This window comes from Athene noctua, chromosome 17 (assembly GCF_965140245.1).
Source record: "Athene noctua chromosome 17, bAthNoc1.hap1.1, whole genome shotgun sequence".
Lineage (NCBI taxonomy): Eukaryota > Metazoa > Chordata > Aves > Strigiformes > Strigidae > Athene > Athene noctua.
In genome coordinates this window covers 4477081-4502262 of record NC_134053.1, presented here as the reverse complement: position 1 = coordinate 4502262, position 25182 = coordinate 4477081, and the positions used below count along the sequence as shown (strand labels likewise).

The following is a 25182-nucleotide window of genomic DNA, read 5'->3' as shown; positions in this document are numbered from 1 at the left end:
GATCTCTCCAAGACCTTTGTGTCCCTGGCTGTGTGACTACCTGGAGAAGTTGGGTTTTTTTCCCTTGAATGCTATGACAAGCTGCTTGTGGATTCCCGAGCTATTATTTTTTCCTTCCTTGTGCCCCCACCATCCCAATTTCTCTTTCATCTTTGGTGGAAACGGGAGTGCCTGGACCATGAGGTGGTCCTTAGGGTTTTCCTAGAAGCTGCAGCCCAGGAGTATGGATTTTGAGGGCTGTGCAGATATCCTGTTCTCTTTGCAGCCTCTGCTGGGGTGCTTGGGGATGGTGCCCTGGACTGTCTGTGATTTTAAGGTGGGACACTGGCCTGAAACAGCTAATTCGTAGGTGCCATAATAAATTAATTATTTAAATTATATCAGAGCTTATTACTGCCTCATGCCTTTGCCATGGCTCTGATTTTGACTAGAGTTTGCTGTACCTTCTGGGATTGTCTTTAGCTCTTATTGTCCCACTGGGGAGGTGCAGTTGGGTTGGACCAAAGGGGTGTAAATTGTCAGTGAATTTGTGCTGTAGTCCAGAAATCAAATCTCTGCTGCATCAGTAAAAGAGGAGTTGTGTAGTGGCAGAAGGTGTGCAGACAGTGGAGAGAGAAAGCAAGAGATGTACAGTTAATTTAAAAAAAAAAAAAAACCACCTCTGAAAAACCCTCAGCAGCAAGCATGTCACTGGGTAGAAGCATGGGTTTGGTTTTACAGGTTCATTCCCCCAGTGTACTTGTGCTATAGGGTGCTGTACGCAGCCATCCTTCACCGGTCAGCAGTGGATTTCAGGGGTGGGCAGCTGCTTCCACCATGGCTTATACAAAGTGAATCTAGGAGAAAACGGTGGAAAGAGGTGGGAAGAGGATGGGAGGAGGCAGTTGAGATGTTGTCTGCGACCTTGGAGGTGTCTTGAGTAGAGACTACACACCAAGATGGGGTGATCAGCCAGCATCTGCAGTGCTTTGCAAGGACAGTAGAGATCTGGGAGGAAGGTCTGGGAGATGCTTCTACTTGCTGATGTGGGGAACTAACATCCTTTTTTAAAATGAAAGCTAGCAGGTAGCTGTTCTATATATAAAATGAGTACCTGAGGGCCCTAGGTACAGCAGTGTCAGCAGCCTAAAGCTTCCCCGTGCTGTCTTTGCAGGCAGCTTGTGCAGGCAGCTACAGCTCTGATCTTCCCCGGCACCAAATGTGGAAATGAAAAAGTGCAGTTGGAAGTTAGTAAGATAGGGAACTTGGGGAGGGGTTCACCATGCTGCTGTGTTTTTAGGCACAAACTTAAAAAGATAAAACTTTAAAATTGCTGTTCCATCACAGCTTGTCCATTCTGTGGATATCATTTATGTGTCCCATTAATTGTAGTTGCTCTTGTGCTGCTGCTCCCGGATATCTTCTGTTCACTTCTTTGTCTTTATGCTTCTCCTTAGCAGCCTCGTTGATGTTTTTTTTTTCCTGTCGACACGATACGATCACTCCTTGTTAGCCTATCTTGCTCTTTCCTCTTTCAAGGAAGAGAAGGAGTAGGGGAACCAGATCTGATAATTCCAGTGAGTAGAACTGTTCCCCTGAGCCCTTTATAAGAAATAAAAAGGCTCTCCTTCTCTCTGCTTCTCTTTGAGTACAAGCACTTTACCCTCTTGGATTCCCTGCAGGCTCCTCATACTGCTAAAATTGAAACATCAAGATGTCTGAGGCAGCAGGAATTACCATCAGTGTTTTGACACCTGGAGGTACAATTTCTATTAGCTTTTATATAAAAACAACACCAGTTTTGCCAACAGAGTTCTTGTTAAATAATGCATGAAGACCCTGCTCCTGACAGTAGGTATTTTTCTTTCACTTTCCTGGACTCTTGGATAATGGCTTAATTTTTGAGATCACTAGGGAAAAAGATACGCACACTTGCACATGGAAATATGTATGTGGACACACACGTGCTCAACTCCTGGGCAGAGAGTCAGTTAGTCCCTTTGCTAATTAACGTGGAGAGATGGGAGAAAGCAATTTAAGGTTGGTCTGTTGAGAAGCTTGGATCATTTTATTTTTTTGGAAGCAGCAGAAGGCAGCTTTCCTGAGACCTTTGATGGTAAATAAGACTGCTTATGTGTGATATAAGAGAGGTCCCAGGAGGGTCTGTGTGCCCTCGAACAGAGATGAACACGGGGTCATCAGAAACAAAAAACGGGTAACTCGTGTTTTTGCCTAGATGATGCTTGGCGTCAAGCATATGCTCTGTGCTCGCTTTTGGGGGAAATGAAGTGAAACAGAAGGGCACAGCATGTGGATGTGACTGCTAACAGTGAGAATCAAAGTACAGTTTTGACATTTCTAACCTAATAAGTGGTGCTGCGTGTGAGAGCCTGCTTATTTTCCTTTTCACCATGAGATGCTTTGACAGAGGAGTAAAGTCCCATTTTGACATTTCTGTCATTTTAACTAAAGAGAGAGATTACAGTAAATTGGATTAAGTGAAAATCTTCTTCAGATGTTTGTGGTTTGGGCTGATTTATGGATAGATGTCATTTGAACGTCATTGTGCATTTTTTAAGCATCTGCTTAATGGTTGCTCTAATGCTGTTGCTGCAAATAGTCCACACAGAGGAGGGAAGGCTGAGCAAGAAGCAGCTACCCATGACAGATCTGATGCTGGTGTGTGGCATGGGGACAGCAAAACACTGTCCTTCTCACATTCCCAGCTGCATAGTGCCAGATTCTGTGATGGGTGCTTACTTCTCATTTAAGTTCCTGTTATTAAACTTTGTTATCTTCTGCTGAGAGTAATTTAAATAAGCTTTTCTGAGTATTCTTCCCATCCTGGAGAGAGCTGGTTCAGCGCACACATTATCCTGCACTTGGGTTGTCTGTTCCCCTGCAACCAGCGGTGACGTTCCTCTTGGTTACACATGCAAAGTCTCAGTCTTGGCTGCCTTGTTGCAGAGTCCTTCACTTGCCGTGAGTTGTGTGTGTGACTTTTCCAGGAACCAAAGTATTCTCATAAGCATGTGCTGGCTCACTAACATTAGCAACAGCATGTGAAAAATACTCTGTCCATGTACTGATATTTCCAAAAGATAGTGTTGAAAGTTCTTCCATTAAATTAACAGTGTGAGACTTCTTAAATATAAGTCCTTACTGGCTGCTTCTACCTAAGCCATTTAGAAGCTGCTGGTGCCATTTGGAAAGCTGCATAATCTCTTGTGGGTGATGATGTAATCAGCACTGTAATCAAATCTGCCAGTGATGTCATTGATGGAGTAGTGCACTGTTGCCTGATGCAGTGATTAGTGGGATGAGATGGCATGAGATGGGAAACTGGAAAGTCTGCATCCCTAAATTGTGTTCTTTACATATATAGTTTATAATTTCTGGCACAATTTTGGAAAATACTTCTGATCCACACTCAAAATCACTTGATTTGTGTCTGAGTGTAGAGGCTTGTGCATTTCGGTTGTGGTCTCTAAAAGTTTATTTGCAAGTTTAATGTTGGTTTAAAGTTTTTGTACCTATGCTGGGAGGTGTAGGGTGGTTCTCTGCCAGTTTAGCTCGTGCAGCTGCCCCTGCTCTACGCCAAGTGAAGGCAGCGCTGGCCCGAGGGAGCGTGTGACTGGGCCTGGGAGCAAAAGTATAAAAATTGCCCTTAATCCTCTGAAGCGACTGGATGTCTCGGACTGTGTCTGTGTTTATTTTTACAGTCCTGGGGCAGGAAGGTGCTGCCCAGATGTAAGTTACAGGTACAGAGAAGTACTGTTGGAAGCAGAGCACATCAAACCCTGGCTCCTCAGGGCAGGTCAGCTGGTGATGCTTCACACCTTCCCTCCCAACTGAGCCCCGCTGGTTTGATTTGCAGTGTCTCAGCACTGCCTGGGTTTTCCTACGCTGCTGTTGACACCAGGGTTGTGGTGTTTGGTTTTCTGCATCTGTGCTCCCTCTTGGTGGTTCACATCACCCTTGCAGTTAAGAGGAAAGATTTTGCCTTCTGACGTGTGAGCATTTCATGCCTTGCTTGTGACTCAAAGTGCAATTCTTGAAATATTTTCTATATTATTTTCTGTGATACGATTATTAGTGGAAGATCACGCTGCCGAGGGAAGACAAATTTGTAATCCTGCTTAGTGGCTGATCTTATCCTAGCTGAGTAGCTCTTGTTGCGTAAGGGACTGACCTGAAATCATCTTTTGAAACCAGCAGACAGGATGCCTTTCTCTTCTCCCCTTTGCACACATGGGTGTGATACAGACTTTTTAAATGGTTTAAAGTTTAGCGGTTTTACTTTGAAATCCGAATACCTCCTGATAACTAACCTTCAGGTTGGTGGGCCAAAGAGAACAGCGGTGCCGCAGGAGGTGGGTTATTTTAATGACTCTACGTGTTAAACAGACTTCCCTGCACTTCTTTGCAGCCTGACTTGCTTTTCGGGGTTGCTAAGAAGTATTTACAAAGGTTACCTGGCACAAATGACAGGGAGGAGCAAGTGGAAGAGCTTGATCACGACCCATTCCAGGGAGGTTTAGGAGAGAGGCCGGGGTGGGAGCTGGGAGGGATGGCTCTGGCACTGGGGAAGGGCTCTGCTCCGTCCCTCGGCATCACGTTCCCACCACTGGAAACCAGCGGAGAGGGTAGGTGGGGGAGCAGGAGGGGAAGAGCTGCTGCTTGTGAGCAGTGAAGAATTAAAAACATCTGCTCCAGCTGTGTGCCTCTGTGCTTATTGTTTTTAACTTCTCTCAGTAAAGCAAATGAGGAACTGGCGGAGCATTTCTTGGCAGGGACATTGTCTTGGAGTGGAGATATTTCCCTTTCTGCTCAGTTGGCCCTTTCTTCTCTCATTCCTCCCAGACACGTAGCAGCCCCAGGTTGAGCTCAGGTGAGACATCTGGTCTGTTCTTGCTGGGAAGGATGGTGGGAGTGCATGGATAGCTTTTTTCTTTTTTTACTCCAGTCCCCTGAGAAATGCTGCATTAAATATCTTAGTGTTATGAGCTCTGTATGAAGATGTGAGGCTCGTTCTGTCACCATGCCTGTCTGCTTTCAGAGCCCCCCCGTTGGAGGAGGGAGCACAGGCTGCTTGTGTGTGCAAGCAAAGAGCAAGGACAGGAATTGCTGCTCCCAAGTGTCAGCTCCTCTTTGGATCAGCAGACAAAACTCTTGGCTTCCCATCGTGGGTCAGACCTGGAGCATGCAGTTCCTGAAGTCCTGACCGCTCCAAGCTGGGGGTGACTGGCACTGGAAACAGCCTCAGGCTCTCAGGAGTTTCCTTCAAGCTGAGCAGGCATCTGAGCAGAGAGATGCCCTCTCTCCTCTCCGAATGCCCACCTATGGTGGGATGTTCGCAGACCTTGGAAGTTGCTGCTAATGCTCCACTTGGCAGCCTGTGGAGCGGGTGAGTGAGGTTCACCAGCCACGCTTGCAGCAGCTGGGAAGTGTTAGGCTGTAGGCAGCACTCTGGAAGAGATGCTTCCTTCGTTTACTGAAGGTGATATCCTGGTGGCTGGCAGTGGAGAAGGAAGAAGAGGTGTTTTTTCTCTCTGTTGTGGGTGAATCAGTGCTGTCTGTGATGGATTCTCACTGCGACAGGCTCTAAATGGGAATTCTCAGGGGAAATTAGCCTGCAGCTTTTGACTTTATTAAATATTCTCCAGTGCCATCCCAAAGGACCACTTTTTAGTGCTCTGCAGTGTTTTATCTGTGTTTTTAACAGCACCTACACGAAGTGTGACCATGTATGGCCTATATTTACATTAAAGTCTGTGTACAACTAGTTAAGAAATCATAGACAGTGTGTTCTGTTCTTCAGGTCTGTAACATGTCTTATAGCTAGATATAAGAACCTCACCTGGAGATAGTGCAAATTATTATAAAGTCCAATAGCTTACTTAAGAGTTATGGCTTATAATGATTGATCTAGCCATTTATTAAAACACCTCTTTAATGATTGATTAAGCCTTTATAAACTATTTGTAACTTTTAAAATGTGACCTGATGTATTGTAGCTCCATTAGCATCTAGGTAATAAAATACACTGTGGATTTGTAATACCTGTTAGGTTGACAGAAATTATATTTTAGGCCTTACATGTATTGAAGTTTTAAGTACCTTGTTAGAGATTGTTCTTGGTGCGTTCTAAGGCACAGAAGTACAATCTGCTCCCTTGAAGCGAGGTGCAGGGCTGCTCTGGCAGCGGTGTGTTTACCGTGTGGCTCCCCTGCCTGCTGGGACAGACCCTGTTTGCATTGGCATTACTGGTCTCTGTCATCACTTGGTACCGACACCAAGCACCCCAGGAGAATTCTCTCCCTGCTCCCGATGAGGAACGATTCTGTCTTGTGCTGGCCTGAGAACAGAGCCCGGATCTGGGAACCAGCAAGCGATATTCTGCCCCGTGCCTGTGGATGCTGTCCTTGGGAGCAGCTTTGACAGAGCTTTTTCCTGATACAGAGCAGAGCCCCGGTAATGCTGGTGACTATTAAAACAGATCCCAGCTGACTTGGCTTCCTGCTAGAGCAGGTGGGGTCCTGCACTTTCCTCTACAGCCCTGCATAGTCTGTGCTGAGAGAGCTAAAAATTGTAAAGAGAGAAGGATGGTTTGCTTGGAGGCACATGATGCCAAATTTGAATCTAGTTGGAGAGGCTGGGGTGGAGGTGGGGAGAGGGGAAAGGCTGCCCAGAAAGAGGTGCAGCTAAGCACTGCATCCTGCTTTGTGTCTAGAAATCTGTTGTCTTCCTGGGTTTTACTCTTATGTAATCAAGTACCAAAATCTAAAGATAAATTCTGCATACAAAATTATAGGGGTCTCTTTTTTTAAATCTGCTTTCTTTGTCTGTGTATAGAAGCATTTTTTCCATAAACTGTTCAACTTTCCATTTGGTCGAGCTCTACAGAGCTGGCTGCTGGGATGAGCTGTGTAATGGGATATCTGAATCGCAGCAGGAAACCTGCTCCAGTTTAAGCAGACCTGATTTAAAAGCAAACTCAGTCAGACCAGTGCAAATTCCTGGACAGAGAAATTAAAACTGCTTCATGTCTGATTTGATGTCAGTTTTGTTCAGGTCGGTAACTACTGCTGAGGGATGTTCAAGTGAAACCTCTCAAGTGCAGGTTGAGCAGCGTACGTCCCTGACGCTCTGCCTTTCTCAACTGGGCTCTAGGAGTAGGTGAAGTTTGGCAAGGAAGGGCTGTTAGTTTACTGTAGTAACTTTTAGTCTGTCCCTGCTCCTGCCTAGCAAGTGACTTTCTGCTGCACATGGTTAAATGACCTGCCTTGGTGAATGGCATGTGTTCAAAGAGGTGATGGTGTGCTCTTCTGTAGGATTCTGAGCTTGTAAGGCTTGGTTATGTTGTGGCAAGGCTGACGATGTAAATGAGCATGTGGGGATTCACGGGATGTGGGAATGGTCTTGCCCTTTTGGTGGCTGATGTAAAAACAAAACTCAGAAGCCTTTTTCGGACTGTGGGGCGGTGATTTTGGGGGAAGCTGCAATTTATATTTCTCTTTCCATCTTGTCAAACAATTCAGCATTCATTTGCTTACCTCTAGCATCTGTCTGCAATATTTATTTATCTGTTTCTAGAAGTTTCCTTCTAATTTGTAACCAGCCATGTGAGAAGGGGTGGCCTGTGCCCTGTTCTTTGGTTCCCAGCCAGCTGTTATACAGATGTTTTCACTGCAAGACCACAGGGATTTAAACTGGGGGGGATTCCCAGAGCTCACCCCTGCCCTGGGTGACAGGAGGTGAAACCACCCCAGTGTCCTCCCTGTTCCGCCTGCAGCCCCCTCCGAGGGGACGTGTGTGGGTGCTGTGTTCGAGTGCCAGAGGCTTCTCTGGGACACTGTGATAGGGTGATGAAAGTGAAGGTTTATTTACCCTTTCTGACTGCTTGGGGTTTTTTTTCTTTCTTTTTTTTTTTTTTTTTTTTTTTTTTGTCTGGAAAGTTTATAACTTTAACCCGGGACTCAGAAATTAACTGCGGGGGGATGCTGATAAATTGCGAGGGGGGAAGCATCAAATTCCCCTTTGGGTAGCAGTTTACCATTCAAGCCTTGACCTTGTTAAAACATGTTGACTCAATAAAAGTCGGAGTATTTAAAGACAAGTGACTTCTTCCTGCCTCGAGGGGCATGATTAAGCCATTCCACACCCCTTAAACCAGAGTGGTGGGAGGGAGGACTAGGAGCTCCCTATCCTGCCTGTGGAAGTCAGTCAGCAACCTTCCACTGGGGTCATCTCCATCCCGCCAGGCAGCACCCACCAGCTGCGGGGAGCTGCTGCTGGGAGGCTCTGGGAGTGCTGGGAGAGTCTGGCAGTGATTGCGTAGGAAACCCAACTGTTTCCCAACTGTTGGGAGGATGACATTGCTCCTTTTGCAGGGCGGGCAGTTCCTGCATCGGTTGAAATTGTGGTCAAGTGTTCTGTACTAAAGCAGACTGGATTTCCCAGGTAAAGCATGCAGCAGAGCTTTGTGGGGGAGGTTACATTCATCCATAAAAATTTCTGTACAACTTAAAAATGGGAGAGTTATCCCTTTTCTCAGGGTTTCCTTGTTCAAACATTCCCTGTAAGTTTGTAAAGTACATTGTACTTTTGTATTAATGTACGTCCTGTGGACATAAATACAAATGGACAGATTAGTGTGTTCAAAAGCACCTTTACCCCTTAATCTGCTGTAGGATTTCCAAGGGAGGTACAGAAACTTGCTGTGTTTTCAGTTTGAAGTGGCATGTTTGTGCCTCCTGAGCTGTAATCAGTACTCAGTGGTGTGAATCCTTCTGGAATTGTGGCTCAAAAGATGATAAACAAATAAGGAATCCTCCACATGCCAACCAGATGCCGGGAACATGCAGACCCTAACCAGCTGTGCAGAGGAATAATCCCTGCTGTGACTGCTTTACACCTGGAGTGCTGTTATTACCTCTTGGTTATTTAAAAAGCACTAGGCTTCATTTTTTATTTCTTCCAGAACTCTTCCCTTCTGTGCTATCTTCTCCCTGGGAGAAGCATGTTTCCCAGTACCTTTCCCACAGCGATGTTCCCTGCAAGGGCAGGGTCTGTGCTTGGCAGGAGGCTTTGCCTCTCCGAGAGAAGGGTCTGCAAAGTCACAGCATCCAACTGCAAAGTCACATGGGAGACCTTACCTGCTGCACGGGACCACTAGTGACAGCCTGTGCCTAGTGACAGAGGTTGGGTGGGGTGTGAAGAGCAGGGGAATGTGTCTTGGTCGCATTGATGTTCTCTGCGTGGGCTCTGGGGGGTTTGTAGGGCTCCCACGGGGCAGTGGGAAGGCCTGTGTCTGTGCCTTGCTATACAGTCCTCGTGGGCACCGCAGCTACTTTAAGTGAAATCCACCATCATTGGCTATTCCCATTAAAATACCGGGTCTGTTAACTGAAGTTGTTTCATGAGCAGCTCAGCTGCCCAGGCAGAAGTGATGGAGGTTTGGGAATGGTAATCCTCTTAGTTATCCCTGTGTAAGCTGTCCTGCCTCAACTTGATACCAAGGGAAACTCATTGCCTTAGCAGAAACAATTTCAGATGCCATGTCTTCTCTTGCTATGAGTAACCAGAGTTCATCTTAATTTAAATCTGAGGCTGTCATCAAGGTTATAAACTCAATGCATGAGTGCTGGGAAACATCCTTAAGTACCCTCCAGATGGACTCCGGAAAGATTATTATGCCGTAATTTGCTTTTGTAGCTCTACAAAAGCAGTATTTGACCTTGGGACTATGACTCTGCTATTCCTCCTTCCACCTTCCCCGCTGCTTTTGTCCAGACCAGTTTTGTTCAAATTAAAGGACTTGGTGTTAGAGCTTCTGTTTGCCCAGGAGAGGTGCTTCCCACCTGATGAGGGTTGCTTTCCCTCAGGTGTTTCCTTCGTGGTTTTTCTTTGTTTCTGCTATGTGACTGAAGGGTTGGAGGGTGAGGAACCCTCTGAAACCTCAGCCCCAGGGCTGGTAGGTGCAGGTGACAGGGAGATACCTGCTTGTGCCTGCACAGCACCAGAAGTGAATTGGGCCAGTGAGTCATTTTAGGAATAATAGCTTGATGTTGGTAGCTGAGGTGGTGGTTTTGGTGTTTGTTTGTTTTGTTGTTTTGTTTTTTTTTTTTTTAGGATAGTAATAACTATTATTAATAAATAGCTTTGAGTTCAACAATTGCAAAACAGGGTGGCCTGATAGCCTAGGGACTGGGCATTTTGCTGGGGAATAAGGCAAAACTCTCCCCTCCCTCTGGTACATCGGGGTAGGGAGGCCAGAGGCTTCCAACCCCATCTTGCTGACACCCATTGCTTTGCTGTGGAAGAGCAGAGCCTTCAAGATGTCTCATCTATGTAGCATGAATTTCAGTCACCTTTCAAGGACTCTTTCAAATTAGTCTGCAGGCTCCCAGAAGCCTGACAATGACAGGCTGAAAACTGTTGCTTCAAGCCCAGGAAAGCCAAATTGCTAAAGGTATGACCAGGCTGCAGTTTTAGAAGCGTGCTGATCAGAAAGTCAGGACTCCTCATCTGCTGGGAACTGACTGATGGCTATGGACAGTGTGTTCTCAGCAGGACTGAGCTTGGCAGGGAAGCACTGAAATCCCATTTGCCCACTTGTTGTATGGGTTCAGTTATTAAACACATCAGGAATCCCCGCCTGCTTTGTAAGCCTGTCTGTAGAAACATAACCCAAAGCTTGGCTCCTGCAAAGTGCCATTTGCCTTTGAGTCAAGTTGGAGAGAGCTGGAGCTGTGCAAGCCGCCTCCTTTCTAGGGTAAGACTCTCCTGTGGGTGCAGGAGTGATGCTGTTTGTATTGTGCTTGTGTGCCAGGGCTCTTGCTGAAATGGGCTCTTGGTTTGTGTACAGGGATGTTTGGGAAGGGGGTGGAGCAGGAGGTGGAGGTGATGTTCACCTGTCCCCCTTCCCTCGCTGCAAACTGTCCCGTGTTCTGTGAGCCGCTACACGTTGTATGCAAATACTGAAGTGTTTTTGGTGCCTCTAGAGAGGCTTTGACTTTCTGTCTAGAAGCTATTAATTACCTAGACAAGGAAAGCAGAACATACCCAATTAATGGCTCCTACCGCTTAGACCTGTCTCTCCGGCTGATCCGCTATGAACTAATGAGCAGCTCCTTTCGCTGGGCCACCAGTGAGCTTGAACTTCTCATCGGTTTTCCTGTGGAGAAATGAAAGCAGCAGCAATGTGCAGGAACAAATGGCTGGAATTCAGTTATTAACCTAGGCTGAAAATTGACTCTATCTGCTAGTAATTACCCAGGGGATGTTAGGAGAAAGGCCTAGTGGAAGGTTCAGAGCTGGTATTTGACAGACGATCACAAGCAATTGAGTTAGCATTACTTAAGTTCCTATCCTGCATCTGAGGTGCAGTGATGTGCTGGGTAAGTATAGCAACTTCAACGCAAACCTGGAGTAAAATGGGTTAGTTTAAAACAGCTCCACTCCCAAATGACTCCCCTTTTTCGTGATATTTTATGGCACAGCTGCATAGCATCTCATATATTTTTGAGTACCTTAGTTTACAGGTCATTTAATTTATTTGCAGGCTTTGTTTCGGTTCCCTAAGGTATTTTGTTCCTTTGCACGTGTCTTTCTACAGAGGCATTAAATTGTGCAGTTTGTCACAATAGTTCAGCTTTTATGCTGGCAGTCGGTGCTCTTCAAAGATCCTTGTGTGAAGTTTAGACTCCTGAATCATTAGAGGATCATGAAAGAAAAGGAATAATTTAAAGGCGAAGATGTTTTGTCGTCTTTGAAATTGGGAACGTGCGAAAGGAGAAAATGTTTAGCAGTACCATCCGCCTCAAAGAACTTATCTTAGGAACTCCAGAAAATGAATTTCCCTTCTTTATTCAGGATGTAAATAATCGAAAATGTCACTCCTGAGCTGAGTAATTTGTTCAACAAAAGGATCTTGAGGAGATGACTCCCCTAGCTTTCATGAACGTGCCCAAGACATCAGAGGACCTGTCTCTTTAGCAGTATGAACTGAAGGGTTTGAAAATCAAATGAGCAGCATGTTCTGTGCAAAATATATAAATAAATCTTGCAGGTGCTTTGTATAATCTCCCTTGCATTTTAAAAGCCTTGTTTATCTGGGTAGTCTGGGGTTTAGGTTAGCTCCTGGGAACTGCGAATGGGTGTAGGGATGATGTGTTGTTACAAGGCTGGTTGTTAATGTGCTGTTTAATGTACTTGGGAGTGTGGCTGAAGTAGTAGTATGGTTACTATATCATTATTGCACATTGGCAAGGAATTGCATTTTTTCCCCTTAATTTAAAGTTGCTTGTGTATGTTTATTAAACTGAGATTAGTACTGTGTACCAGTTCCAATATTTAAGCCCATGTTTAATGTAAGAGGGGGGCAGCTGAAGTGGAAAAGATGTACAGTGTCTTCGGAGAGGGGACCAGGGAGTGATGGGGGGTCTGGGAGTGGGGAAAGAAGGAGCTTTGCCATGGAACAGGCTGCCTGCACTTGCCCCATGGTTAAAATTGAGCTGGATCCTGGGTGGATGTTCCAGCATGGGACAAGTGTTTCAGGCTGCCAGACAGGAGTTTAGGTAGAACATGAGAAGGAGGGTTTGGTTTGTGCCTTTGCACAGTCCATCTTGCCCCAGCAGATGTGCTTTTTAGTTTCAACTTGTGCATTTCTGTATCTGGAGCTTGGGGCTGGGATTCTATCAGAAAACGGGGCATTTCCAACATTTTTTCCATCCCTGAGGTTTTCCTAGACAATTCTGCTGGCTTGCTTTTGCTGGCCTGCACTGGTTTTCTTATCTGTCTCCTTTCTGGCTGCCTGATCTGTGGTCTGGAATTTACCTGTCACTGCTTTCCTTTCCTTTGCATTCCTCATTTAGTCCCCTGCCTTGTTTCCCTTTGCAGTCCCAGTGCCCAGGTAGTTTAATGTTTAGTTGTCGTGTGGTTTTTTGTGTTTTGTTTTTTTTTTTTTTTTAATTTCCTCTCCGGGCGTTTCCATTTGTCTTTGCAGATCATCTTCAACAAAGGCTTTGCATGGTCTAATTTGTTTTCTATTTCCAGCCTGGACTTAAAATAACTCCTTTGTTCCATGAATGGCCTATGCATGGATCCAAATCCCACCTCCTCTTTTTTTTTTTTTTTTTTTTTTTTTTTTTTTTTTAGTGAGGGTTTCTTTTTTGCTGTTCCTTGTCAGTATATTTAATTACTTGAAGTGTCCCTTTTGGGCATTTAGACTGCAGCTGCCAGTCAGTAGCTGTGGGTTGTGTGTGGCCATGTGTGTTCTGGCTCACTCTGCTTCCCAGCAGAGCAGCATGGAGTGGGCTTGCAGGGCTGTGGGTGCCCTGGCATGGGAGCAGTGGTGCTTCTGCGTTAACGGGAGCATCTCTGCTATCGCATCCCTGCTGACGAGCTTGCTCTCCAGGTCATCCACGGGTCATCTGTGTGCTTTTGCAGTCTCAGCTGCAACAACCAGGAGATGCTTAAGGGTTTTTTTAAATTGAATTAGGAGGGGAAAATCCAACCACGGGAGTAGAGAAGCCAAAGGGAAAGAGGCATGTTATGGCAGGATTTGAAAAACGAAGGCTCAGGCCCGCCACGCTGATGCTGACCTGAGGCTGGAGCCATGGCCAGGCTGGCACTTGGTGTGTGGCTCGTGCATTTTAATAAGGCAGTGTCCCTGCAGCTGGGGAGCGCCAGCCAAGCACTCCTGCAAAGAGAAATGGGTCAGTCTTGTTCATTTAAGCACATGCGTGCCCCTCTGGGAGCTATCACAAGGTCACTTGCTGCCTCTTTGCTGAGGGCTGGGAGGTACTTAAACCATGCGAGATCCCTTGCAAGAGCTCATCTGACAAGGGGTGTCTGTGGTGGGGCAGGTGGTGCAGATGTCTCATCTGCCCCCAAGCAGCTGGATTATTCTGCTGAGGGCAGGGGTCTGAATGAGGGCCGTTAGCGGCAGGAGCTGCAGCATGCAGTTAGCATGCACTTTCCTCTGCCAGAGCGTCAGGCCAGCATTGCATCGCTACCGAGAGCAGCCTGTCTGGCAAACCTGCCTTTCAAAACACAGCCGGGAGTGGGGCTGGCAATATCCAACCCTCCGACTTTGCGCTGTGCAGCAGCAGTGCCAAGGTCTGTACACAAATGCTGGCAAAGGTTATCTTGGGGCAGAGCTAAACATGGGTCCTATGCCCAAAATAGCTTGGCAGGTTTGAAAAGGAGAAGCACAAGTTGCAAATCCTGCTTTGTTGCTTTGGGCAGTGATAGGAGCAGGGCAGAGAGGTCACCTTTTATCGAGCATCAGAACTGGTTCTGCATGGAGCTGATGCAGCCTTAGAGGTTTCTACCAAGGAGGCAGCAAACCAGGATGAGGGACCTCAGCTCCTGAGCTGCTGCCGTCCCCTCTGTGGCCTTCAGGACTGATTGTACCTTCTGACAAGGGTAACATCCTGCCCTGGGCAGCCCTGTCGTGGTGCTGCGATGCTCCTTCTTCCCCCAGATCTGCTGCTGTAGCTGCTTGTGCATCTGCACTGTCAGTCAGAGTAGGAAGTTACTCTGGTTCAAAATTCATCTGGCCAGAAGAGAAAAACAGAAGGAGGGCTGCTGTCAGTGGGCAAGCTGGGGAATGGGGCAAGAGCTGCTTCAGGTACCACTGCTGAGGCGCACCTCAGGAACCCCAGGGTCTGGCCATGACGTGCAGGGTGCTGCCAGCCCAGCTCTGCTTTTGTACTCTGCCAAGGCACGAAAAATGCTTTAAGATCACATGCAGGTACAAGCCTTGACCCCTGGGGTTGAAATAACCTCTTCTTCATGCCATGGAGCTCAGGGTGTGCCTGATCTTTCCTGTTGACCCTGTGCTGCTATTTTAATTTAAAACCTCTGTACCCTGCTGTGATTGAACACTACTGTGGATTCCCAGGCTGCAGACACTGACATGGTTGTCTTTGTTATTCTGAATAGAGCCCTAAATTTATGGCAGACGGCCTGCTTTCCTATTGAAAGGACTTAATAGATACAGTACATACAAATATTTGTGTGTAATGTCAACCGTCTTCCAAGAAAATTTCATGCACATATTGATTAGACAAATGCATTACCATTACATAGTGGTGCATTTCTTAGGAATGTCTCTCTACCCATTTTCATCACATCTTAATTATTTTTGCTTCCACTAGTCCTTTAAAGCAAAAGTGGGTAAATCTCTTAACTGCTTTTCAGGTCTGGTTTTGATCTAGATCTGCATGGCCTGTCAATGCCCTTACTGGCCGTGGGACGGCTGCCGACAGGCAGTATGCTTTTCTGCTGTGCTGCACACGAGTGTGTGTGGAGGGTTTTTTATGCATCAGGGGTTGGTTGGTCTCTTGAAGGTGAATATTCTGGCTCTGTATTAATTAAGCATTATAAACAAAGAGCTCCTTAACTTTTTTTCAAAATACATGAGTTGACTGATGGATGATATATACCTCTTCTTTCTTCTTTGAGGAGGAAAATTGTCATGTATTTGGCATTTCAGTAAAGATGACTTGGTTGTTTTTTCCAAAAACTTGCATGATTTAATGTAATTAAACATTAGCTTTGTTGTCAGTACTCTTCACTTAAATGTGCCCTGGTGAGTGCTAGCAGCATTTTGTGTATTTGCCTTGCCTGTATGGTATGGTGGTACTAGTCGTTGCCTTTTAATAAGGTCTTTTGCAGTCATTTTGTGGGCTGCCTCCTAACGTCTTTTGTAGACCATTCATGGTCTGTAGACCACAAGTTGAGTAACATTACTATGGATTTAAGAAACAAAATATTCTGTTAATCTTATTTCAGCATGTTCTTGCCTACAGAAAAATTTTATTTTGAGCAGTGTGTCTTCATTAGGATCTGTAAAACTCTTAGGAGAATGGATGAACTGGTATTTTCTGTGAGCTGGGAGTGTCTTGTTCTCACCTTTCAGACAGAGGAACTAAGTCATGGGCTAATTATGGCAACTCACATTTATATTGTGTCAGTGGCAAGCCCAGGACCTCACCTGGGAATCCTGCTCTCCCTGAGGAGTATGGAGCCCAGTGGGAGGGTTGGCTCTAACTTTGATGAGCAACAAGTGTGTTGAATTACATTAATTAAATTTTTTGCAACTCAATTTAATTGCACAGCCTTACTTTAGACCTGTAGGGTTTTTGCAAGGTACTGGCTGTATCAGTGTATTCTTTTGCTGCGGTCAGGAGCTGGGCTGAAGGACTGGCACGGAATTGTGTGACCCTGTGTCTCAGTGGTGTTGACTGTGAACCTGTAAATGCCTGCAGGGTGTCCTGAGCTTGTCTGTGCCCATCTTTTGGGCTAGATATGAGTGTGCTTGGCCTGATGCTGTACACCCCATTAGCACGGGCTGTGCCTGAGCTGGCATATGCTGCTGGGAGCGGTCAGGTGCTTGGGCAGCCGGGTGTGTGGGCAGAGCTCGTCTGCATGCAGGTGAGCCTGCAGCGACTTTACACCCTGTGCTTTCAGGGTGTAAATTAGGGTGAACAGGTGATGAGGAAATTATTTTAGATGGTAAATGGCCCATGAAGAGGAGAAACAGAGGAGCAGTATAGTGGTGACATGCTGCATGGAGTTGGCAGTGGGGAGGAGGAGGGTGGAGGTTTGGAAGGCTTCAGCAGTGGGGTGGCATCCTGGGAGTCTCCCAAGCAGGTGGAAATAAGTAGGTGCAGGAGGCTTGGTGAGCTCTCACCTCTTCCACAGGTTCATGTTGTAACCCTGGTACTGGGCTTGCTAGTAACCTCCCGCTTTCTTCTGTTCCTAATCAGAGACTGTAAATCTCCTCGTACCTAGTGCCGTAATGGCTAACGCAGGTCCGTGGATAAAACAGCCTCTGATGGAGACTCCAACTGGGGGGGAAATACTTTTCCTGTGAGACAATGTCTGTTCCTCATCAAAATCAGTTGGGAAAAGTAGGAACCAAACAGTTCGATCTTAAAGATTTAAAGAGCCTGGCTGCACTATTGCTCTTTTATTTCTGTTTATCTGCTCCTATTGTTTGTGTTCCTCTCTTAGAAATAATTAATAGAGGGTTGCAGATGAGGAGACACCCCAGTATCTTTTGCTGGGGACAGGTGGCCAAGCAGAGTCCCAGCTGCACCCAGCCCTGAAGCAGGACCTATAGAGCCCCAGTAAGATGTTATGCTCCCACTTTGCTCCCCAGTGGGAGCACCCCCAGCCCTGCTGCCAGCTGGCCATGACCCTCCTGCTCCCCGGGGTAGTGCTGGGCTGGGCACACTGCAGCAGCCCCTTCGCACATGGAAAAATAGGTTCTAAGCCATGGCATCTGTGGAACTGCCCCAGTGCTTGGGTGACCTCATTTGGCTCCAGCCCACAGTCCAGCTGCAGTGGAGAGCATCCGAGGCCTCTGGCCTGCACTGGGATCTTGCTGGCGACCCACTGCTCCGTGGTTTGCAGGTGTGGAAATGCACGGGCAGCGCTTTGCCTGTTTGCAAGCACATGATTTTTACTCACTGCTTTCCAGGACTTCTTGTTGAGGCAGAGGGAGTTTGCTGCCCTTGGTAAGGAAAAAATCCTTTTCTGGTTCTGCTAGTGTGTGGTTAGTTCACACCACCAGCACTGCTCTCAAGGCAGCATGTCTTAGTGAAGGACAGTTTTACTGGCCCTTATGTGTATCCCTCTAGTAGAGAGCTAACTTCTTTTTCTGGTTGCGCAGACAGAAGCGAAAAAGCTTTTAAACTGTTTTAGAGCTTGACACCATGTGACTTTGCACTTGGTGCTGAGTTTTAAAGCTCAACTTCTGATCTGAAGAGTTTAAAAAAAGAAAAATAATCCTATTTCTTTTGCTGTAGACAGCTGCCACAGCATGGTCTGTTCTACCTGCTGAGCTTCCAGGGAAGCAGTTGGCTTGCTGAAAGCTGCCAAGGGCTCTGGGCTGCCCCCAACTTGGAGTGTGTGTATATACATGTGTATATATACATATATTTACATGTGCTAATTAACTCTTAGGTGGCTGCAAGCCAAGATGTCCAAGTTTGAATCCGTTATTAGGAAAGTACCTTAAACTTCTGCAGATCCCAGCGAGCTTTTGGAGCCCTTGAGAGCATCGTGCACGTGTCCTTGGCAGCTGCAGGGAGGGTTTGCCCCTGTAGAAGCACGCATGGGCTGCAGGAGAGCTGGGGGGTGGTGGTGTGTCCTGGAAGGGTGAGCGGAGCAGATGTTGAACTGTGTGCACCCGGCATGACTCCAAGCTTTGGGTGGGAATCGGCGATTAAAATCCCATCCAGTCGGAAGCGTGAAGGGAAGTGGGGTAGTCATACTGGAAGCATAAATACGTGCCGGCAGCCTTCTGGGTGTCTCTGAATTCCCCTGCGTGCGCAGGGGCTTTCCTGCCCCGGGGTGGATTGCACCGAGCACACCAAGTTCCTGAGTGGGGAGGCTGGCCCTGTCTAAGCACACCGGTTCCTGAGTGGGGAGGCTGGCCCCGTCCGGGATAAGGGTCGGGCTGTTCCCAGTGCTTCCCGGGACCGGGGTGACAGGTAAGGTGCTCGGGACTTGGCGGGGATGTGTGTGGGTGCAGGGCTGGAGGGGAATCCAGCTCCTGTGCAGGGAGTGAGCCGAAAGCAGGAGGGGACCTGTTTATCCCTCCTCCTCCTCCTGCCCTGAGAGCCAAACCTTGCTGGGTGTTTTCCCAATATAACTGGCAAAATACTTTTTGCCAAAGGTGCTCAGCTGGCCCTCGGCAGGAGCATGGGGATGTCTCTTCATGTCTGTCATCCTTAGGCCTTAATGGAAAATTGCCGAAAAATATTATTTTTGTAAAACTTGACCTCTTTGTAAGGGGGCCTCCTTAGGCTGCTTTTCTCTGCTGTTGTTGCCCTGCTTGTCATGCCCAGCGTGCCGGGGACCGTTGCCTTGGTTTGATTTTTATTTCTGGCTGGTAAGCCGTGCGTGGATGCTGGCAAACCAGCGAGGCGGTCCTGCGCCTGCCTGCAGCAGATAAGTGGTTTATCAGCACAGGCTGATCTGTGGTCTCACAGGAGGAAAAAAAGAAAAAGAAAACTTCCCCTTTTCCTTCCCCCCCCCCCCCCCCCCCCCCCCCCTTTTTCCACCCCCTTTTTGGTTTTTGTACACACCAACTGCTGTTTCAGTTGAAATTGTGTTGGCTCAAGCTGGCTGTGACCATGAGAGCGTGGGGAGATGCTGCTGGGGAGCTCACGGTGCTGGAAGCTTTCTCTGCTGCTCCCGGTGTGCTGATGAAAGAGTTTGATACTGCCACAAATCTTGCACAAATCTATGCGTAACGTGTACCTCTGCTGGGGAGGAGGCGTACAAGTGTGCTCAGCATTGCGTGTGGTGGAGAAGCAGATCCTGGGGAGGGGGAGCCAGGGAGCTGGGGCTCTCCCTGCTGAAGGTCGGTCCTGGCAGCATCCCCCAAGCCCAGGCAGCAGTGGGAATTCATGCTTTGTGTAACTAACCATTGATATGAGAATAATTAATTCATCTTAAACTGGCAGTGATGAAGGGCAGTGTTTAGACGTTTGTTACTTTTTCATTGAAATCCAGACAAAAACCAGGAGACTTAAAATCCTCACCAAACAAACTACACGAAGTATCTATAAAAAACAGTAAATTGTAAATCTCCCAGTGGGGCTGAGGGGGGGGTCTTCCCATTTTGTCGGTTTTCATGATTTTGTTACAGCTGCAAAAACAATTGCAACACGTGGTAAAGCAGCAAATGTGTGGGTGTCATGGATGTTTGTGAAAATACCCTCAAGGCCACAGTGTCTTCTCTGGCTCCTGGTCCTGACCAGAAAGGCTCATGTAATATTTACGTGGCACTGGAGCTGTGTGACATGCTTTAGTCCTGGGTTTTAGTGTAGCCCCATGGATGGAGATGGCTGCTGGGGGGGATCAGTCCCTCCTGGCATAAATCAGGGTTTACATCAGGTGACTGCAAAATGGCCACAGCTCACAAAGGAGGGCACTGGAAGAAACATGTGAGGCTGTGTGAGAGCGTGGATGGGGAAGGGGATGGGCTGAGGAGAGGGACCTTGTGTCTTTGGACCTCGTGTTGTCTTAAAACTCTAGCTTGTGTTTTTGGGAACTAAGTCACCACCCCTGAAAATACCTGTCTCCAAGAGACTTTGGAGACATAGATCAACAGGGTCCAAATAAATTGTTGGTGGTTTGCAGGCCTGGTCCTGCTGGTGCTGGGGGAAGGCTTTCCAGGGCAATCAGGTGGGATGGATTTGGGATAATCTTACATTTGGACTTCCCTGTGATAGGAGTAATCCACAGCAAACACTTGGCAGTGGTTTTTGCCAAGTGGAAAATGGGGCTGCTGGAGGGCAGTCAGGGTTTGCTGATCACCCAAGACTTGATGTTCGGTTATCTTATGGTTGATTGAAATTTAACCTGCTGCTTTCCTGTTTCCTTCCAGTTGTTGCGTGACGTGGAAAGCACCCACGATGAAGAGGAGCTCTGAGCTCTCCTAATCCTTTGTCGGTTATTTGGAAGCAGCGCCCGCCGCGCCTGCTCTTTCAACATGTCTGGATCTACGCAGCCCGTGACCCAGAGCTGGCGCGCTGCCGAGCCGCGCTACCCCCCGCACGCCATGTCCTATCCGGTTCAGATTGCTCGACCACATGCGGTAAGTCAAGAGACTTTCCTTCCCTACCCGCTCGCGGGGTAGGAGGTGCGTGGCGTGTCCCTGTCGCTGGGGCAGTGGTTCAGCTGCGCTCGTCTCGGATGTCGCTGTTACAGAGAAATCAGACCGTTTCCGTGCCTGTGGTATGGGATTTCATCGTTCCTCTCTCGTGGGATCCTCTTTTGTTTCTCTATACAGTGCTTTCAGCTTTTCTCTCCCTTTCCAACCTCTTCCCAGTACTTGCCATGGCAGTGCTTGTGTGCTCTGGCTCATCACTTCTGAGCACCCAAGTCTCTCTTCCTGACAAGAGCACCCTTGGTTGGATGCAGCAACCAGCATGTGGGGAGAGGGGAAGGTTGACCATCCTTGTGGAGCAGGAGCACGTGGCCTCCAGCTCTCTTCCTTGTGGCCTTTCCTTGGTGCTGAGTTGCGAGGGAACGAGCGTCCTCTCCTGTACATGGGCTGACACTTCCCAGCGAGCCCAGTCCTTGCTCCTCACGCTCACGGGAGAGCTGTCCTGATTTCCAGCAGACTGCGGGGGGTGAACCTGCCGCCTGCCCTTGGGTCAGGAGATCTGCCGCTCTTTACGTGGCATTCCTGGCTGGTGGTGGCACTCCAGGGGAGCAAGAAGAAAACTGAGCTGCTGATTTTTTCTGGTTTATCCTTCTTTACTTTTTCCCCCTCCTACCTTTGACCTGTGGTCTTGCTCTTGGATCAAGGCATAAGCTGGTGGTGATTTTTTTTTTTTTTTTTTTTTGTTGGCTGTGTTTTGCTGAATGCACTGGAGCTTGCACAGGTTAATTCACCCAGATTCAGCCTCTCCTTTCTGTGCCATGTCACTCATGTCTGTGCTTGCTCATCCTGGATGGTTGAATGTTTTAGGTTTAAGCCTTTAACGGAAAAAACTCTCCTTAGTGGAACAGCTTTAGTCAGCTCAAGCTGCTTAAATGAATCTCATTAGGTGCTGGAGTGTGGCACATGCTTGCGAGGCTGCTCTTTGGAGCCGCTTCTTGGTGGGTTACAGTGAGGTGGCCACAGCCAGGAAGGTGCTTGTAACACAAGTTAGTGAGGAGACCTTGTCTCGGGGTTATGCTTCTGACAGTGACGACTACTGAATGGTAGAATTCCTGCTGTGATGATTTTGAGGTTTGACCTGAAAGCCTGGAAACCCATGAAGTGTCAGTGAAGGGATGAAATCCCCTCGTCTGTCCTCTTTGCTGAGCTTCAACGGAGTGGCCGAGGGAGCAGGGCTGTTTGGAAAAGCTTTGAAATAGAAACGTTAAGGAGGGCACAGGACAAGCTTTTGGCTGCATTAGCTGGCTCATCTAGATCACTCGGGGCCTGCGTGCTTCTGCACAAAGAAGCTTTTCATCCAGGGTACGAGACACGCTGACCTGGTTCAATTTATGGGATTTCTGCTTCCATCAGTGCAAGCTTGTTTATTTGGACGGAACGACAGCATTTGTCTCAAACAGAAAATCTCAGTTCTCTTTTTATCAGAAACCCGAGCAGGAGGAGGATGTGACCAGGTGAGCAAGATCTGTGGTTGTTGCAAAGCCATGATTTAAAAACAGACCAAAGAAACCTCACTACCCAGTGTGGAGGTGGATTTTAGAAGAGTGAAAGGCTCCTGCCTTGGGGTGTTGAGTCCTTGTCTCCTGCAAACCCCGGTTGCTTCCCCTTAGTGTCGCAACAGCAGAATGAACTAAGCAGGGCAGTTGTTTGCAAGCTGGAGCTCTGCGTTTCTTCAACCTGCCCTGCTCTCTGGCTAGAGTGAATACTGTTTTTATTCTATCATATTAATGTTGGAAGAAGTTGCTGGCATTTGCTTCTAGAAGCTATTTTTACAGCCGCGTGTAATCTTCTGAAGTTATGTGATACCTTTGAGGTGTCTGGATGCAGGAGAGGTCTGAGCTGAGATTTTTGGTCTTGGATGGAAAGCCGAAAGCCTCCTCTCAGCAGAAGTGTGCCACCCCACACAAACCAAACGCACCTTGCCTCTCCTTGAGAGGGTAGGCAGAGCCTTTCTTGAAGCGTGTCCCTGCATGATCCACCCTGCTGCTCTCAGTTGTTTGCAAACACGTGTCTCTTGCTCGGCGGTGCCGTGATCTGGAACCTGGCCATGGCTCTGGGGCTGGAGCTGATCTCTGGTGGGATTGCTTGGGAGAGGAGAGCCCAGTTGCTTTGAAGTTGCTACACTGTTTAATATTAAAAGTCAGCGGTATTTGCTTGCATGTCTTGGCCAGGTCAGTTTTGTCATGGGGTGTGTTTGCACAGTGAGAGCTTGTTTGGAAGAAGGAAGAAGAGAGGCCAAAACCAACCCGACACTAGTGTGTCTTGCATCTAATTAGATTTTGATTCTGGTTTGCTGCATTCCATGACATCCTTTCCCGCGAACTGGGAATTTTTCAGCCCAAGGATCCTTATCCTGGTGGTGGAAACGCCCTGGGTCACTCCTGGGCGCGTGCACCGGGCTGAGCGCAGCAGGGCTGCAAATGCTATTATAATATAAATAAATAATCACAGTCCAACTGTGACAGTCGCACCCAGGGAAATGTGGCGCGGCAGGAATACTGAGCTCAGAAATGAGCCGTGACATTATTTTAGGCTTGGAGACACTTTATGAAAAGTGGTTTAAAGGATTGCAGCTGTTTGATTTCACAGATGAGGCAAGTGAGAGGGGATGTTGTGAAGGGGTAGAAGGCAGTGGAAGCAGGCTTGGTCATTTTTCTTGCCCCATTGTATAAAACCCAAGAGAATGGGGAGAAAGATGCATTTCAAGTGAATAAACAGAAATAATGCTTTGTATATACGGGCACCATCTCCCAGCAGCACATTCCAGGAGTTACTGCTGTGTTTGAAGCTGGCAGAGAAGATCCAGTACCAATCAAGTGAGGATGTTTGTTGGCTGGTTTCACTCCTAGGTGCCAGCTTTGGGCAGGGCTGGGAATCCATGGGTCTGATCCAGACTGAGCTCTGATGGTGATGCAGGGTGGGTTGGTCCCCAACTGCATCGGGGTGTCGTCCTCCTCCTCACTGAGACAGCTCTGGTCCCAACAGCTGTCAGCCTGGATGTCAAAACAGTGCGATATTTTATAATATTTTATAATGACCCGAGATTTAATAGGGTCATTTCAGTAAAAAAAAAAAAAAAAAAAAAAAAAAAAGACTTGTAAAAAAACTTGACAAATGTGCACGCTTTTTTAAAGGGAAGAAGGAAGCTTGGTGAAAAGGTTCTGGTTTCTTTGACTTTAGGTAAAATTGAGATTAACAATGATTGGCAGTTTTTTCATAAGAGCACTGAGTGGTTCTTGGCCCATCTGCAGGGGAAACATTTTTGTTTTCCATATTCATTAGCTGTAATGTTGGGGTGCTTAGCTGACTCCTGTCATGTTCAGCTTGGGAACAGAGGAATTGTTTGAATGCTCCGTGACCTTTAGCTGAAGGTGGAAAAACGCATTACTTACGCTCTTAACCTTCTAATGTGTCCGAAGTTCATGCTCTCTCAAAGGAAACTTTCCTGTGAAGGATATTCATTTTCAGGCAACCTGCAGATATTTTCTGTAAACAGATCAATTTCCCTGCATAGCGCATGTCCCCCTTTCCTTTTAAAGCCTCTGTGATCAATATTCCTTGGGGACAGAAGGGTACCTCTCTCTTCCTTCCCTGTTGATCCAGTTTCTTGCTGTGCCCTCCTTACCAGTCCTCCTTCTCCTGTTAGTGCCCTGATATTTTGGAACTGCAGAAGTGATGCAGCTTGGTTTGGTATGCAGCCTGGGGTTTCCAGGGGGCTGGCATCAGATGCAGGAGATGCTGGAGTTCAGGGCACACAAGGTGCAGCAGCCTCTGTGCCAAAACAGCTTCTACTTTTGGGGTACTTTTAGTGTTTTACCTTCTAGAGATACTAAACAGGTTTGGGGATTGGTAGGATTGGGGTGTGTGCACGTGCATGTGAAATTGGTGCTCTGTGGTCACTTGAATCCCCATCAGCGAGCAGTGACCCCTCTCTGCAAGTCAAGAGGTCCTTGGCATGGCTCCTGCGTGCTGTTTGCCCCATTCCCTGCACACTGCTTCATCTGAGGCAGAGAGGTGAGCCGAACCCCTCTGCTCCAGCTTTGAGACCTTTGTGCTTTCTCCTGTGCCACCTCTCCTGTCTGGGAGCAGCTCTGTAGTTCCTTCATTACACTCTCTGTTTGCAAACCAGCACTTGTGCAGGAGCGTCCCAGGCCGATCGTTTGGGTTTTTTTGGCCCGTGATAAATAACTTACTTGTCTGTCTGAACCAGAGACAAGAGGTTGGTGCAAACTTGTGTGTTGATTTGGTGTCCTAGCCAAATGGTGGCCTGGGGGGAATCAAGTGCCTTTCTGGACCAGACTTCTCCTCCCAGCAGTTTGAGCAGGGTGAGTTAAACCCAGCGTCCTGCCATGGAAGGTGCTGTGAAGAGATGGATCCCGAGATGGCAGGAGCTAGCTCGTCTCTGCAGTGACATGATCAGCATGGCACGGCGATGCCAGGTAAGCCTGCAGAGAGACAGTGTATTTTGCATTACAAGCGCGAGGCGCCTTTGCTGCTGTGTTGGT

The 25182-nt window shown here is 47.5% G+C and overlaps 1 protein-coding gene across 1 annotated transcript in view; it reads left to right on the top strand.

Annotated features, from left to right (window-relative positions):
* NCOR2 (nuclear receptor corepressor 2) overlaps positions 1-25182 on the top strand; it is a 255287-nt gene that overhangs the window by 55162 nt on the left and 174943 nt on the right. The window contains exon 2 of the mRNA XM_074921112.1: positions 20396-20605. Within this exon, the coding sequence (XP_074777213.1) occupies positions 20501-20605 (105 nt within the window). The 5' untranslated portion in view covers positions 20396-20500. The remainder of the gene's footprint in view (positions 1-20395; positions 20606-25182) is intronic.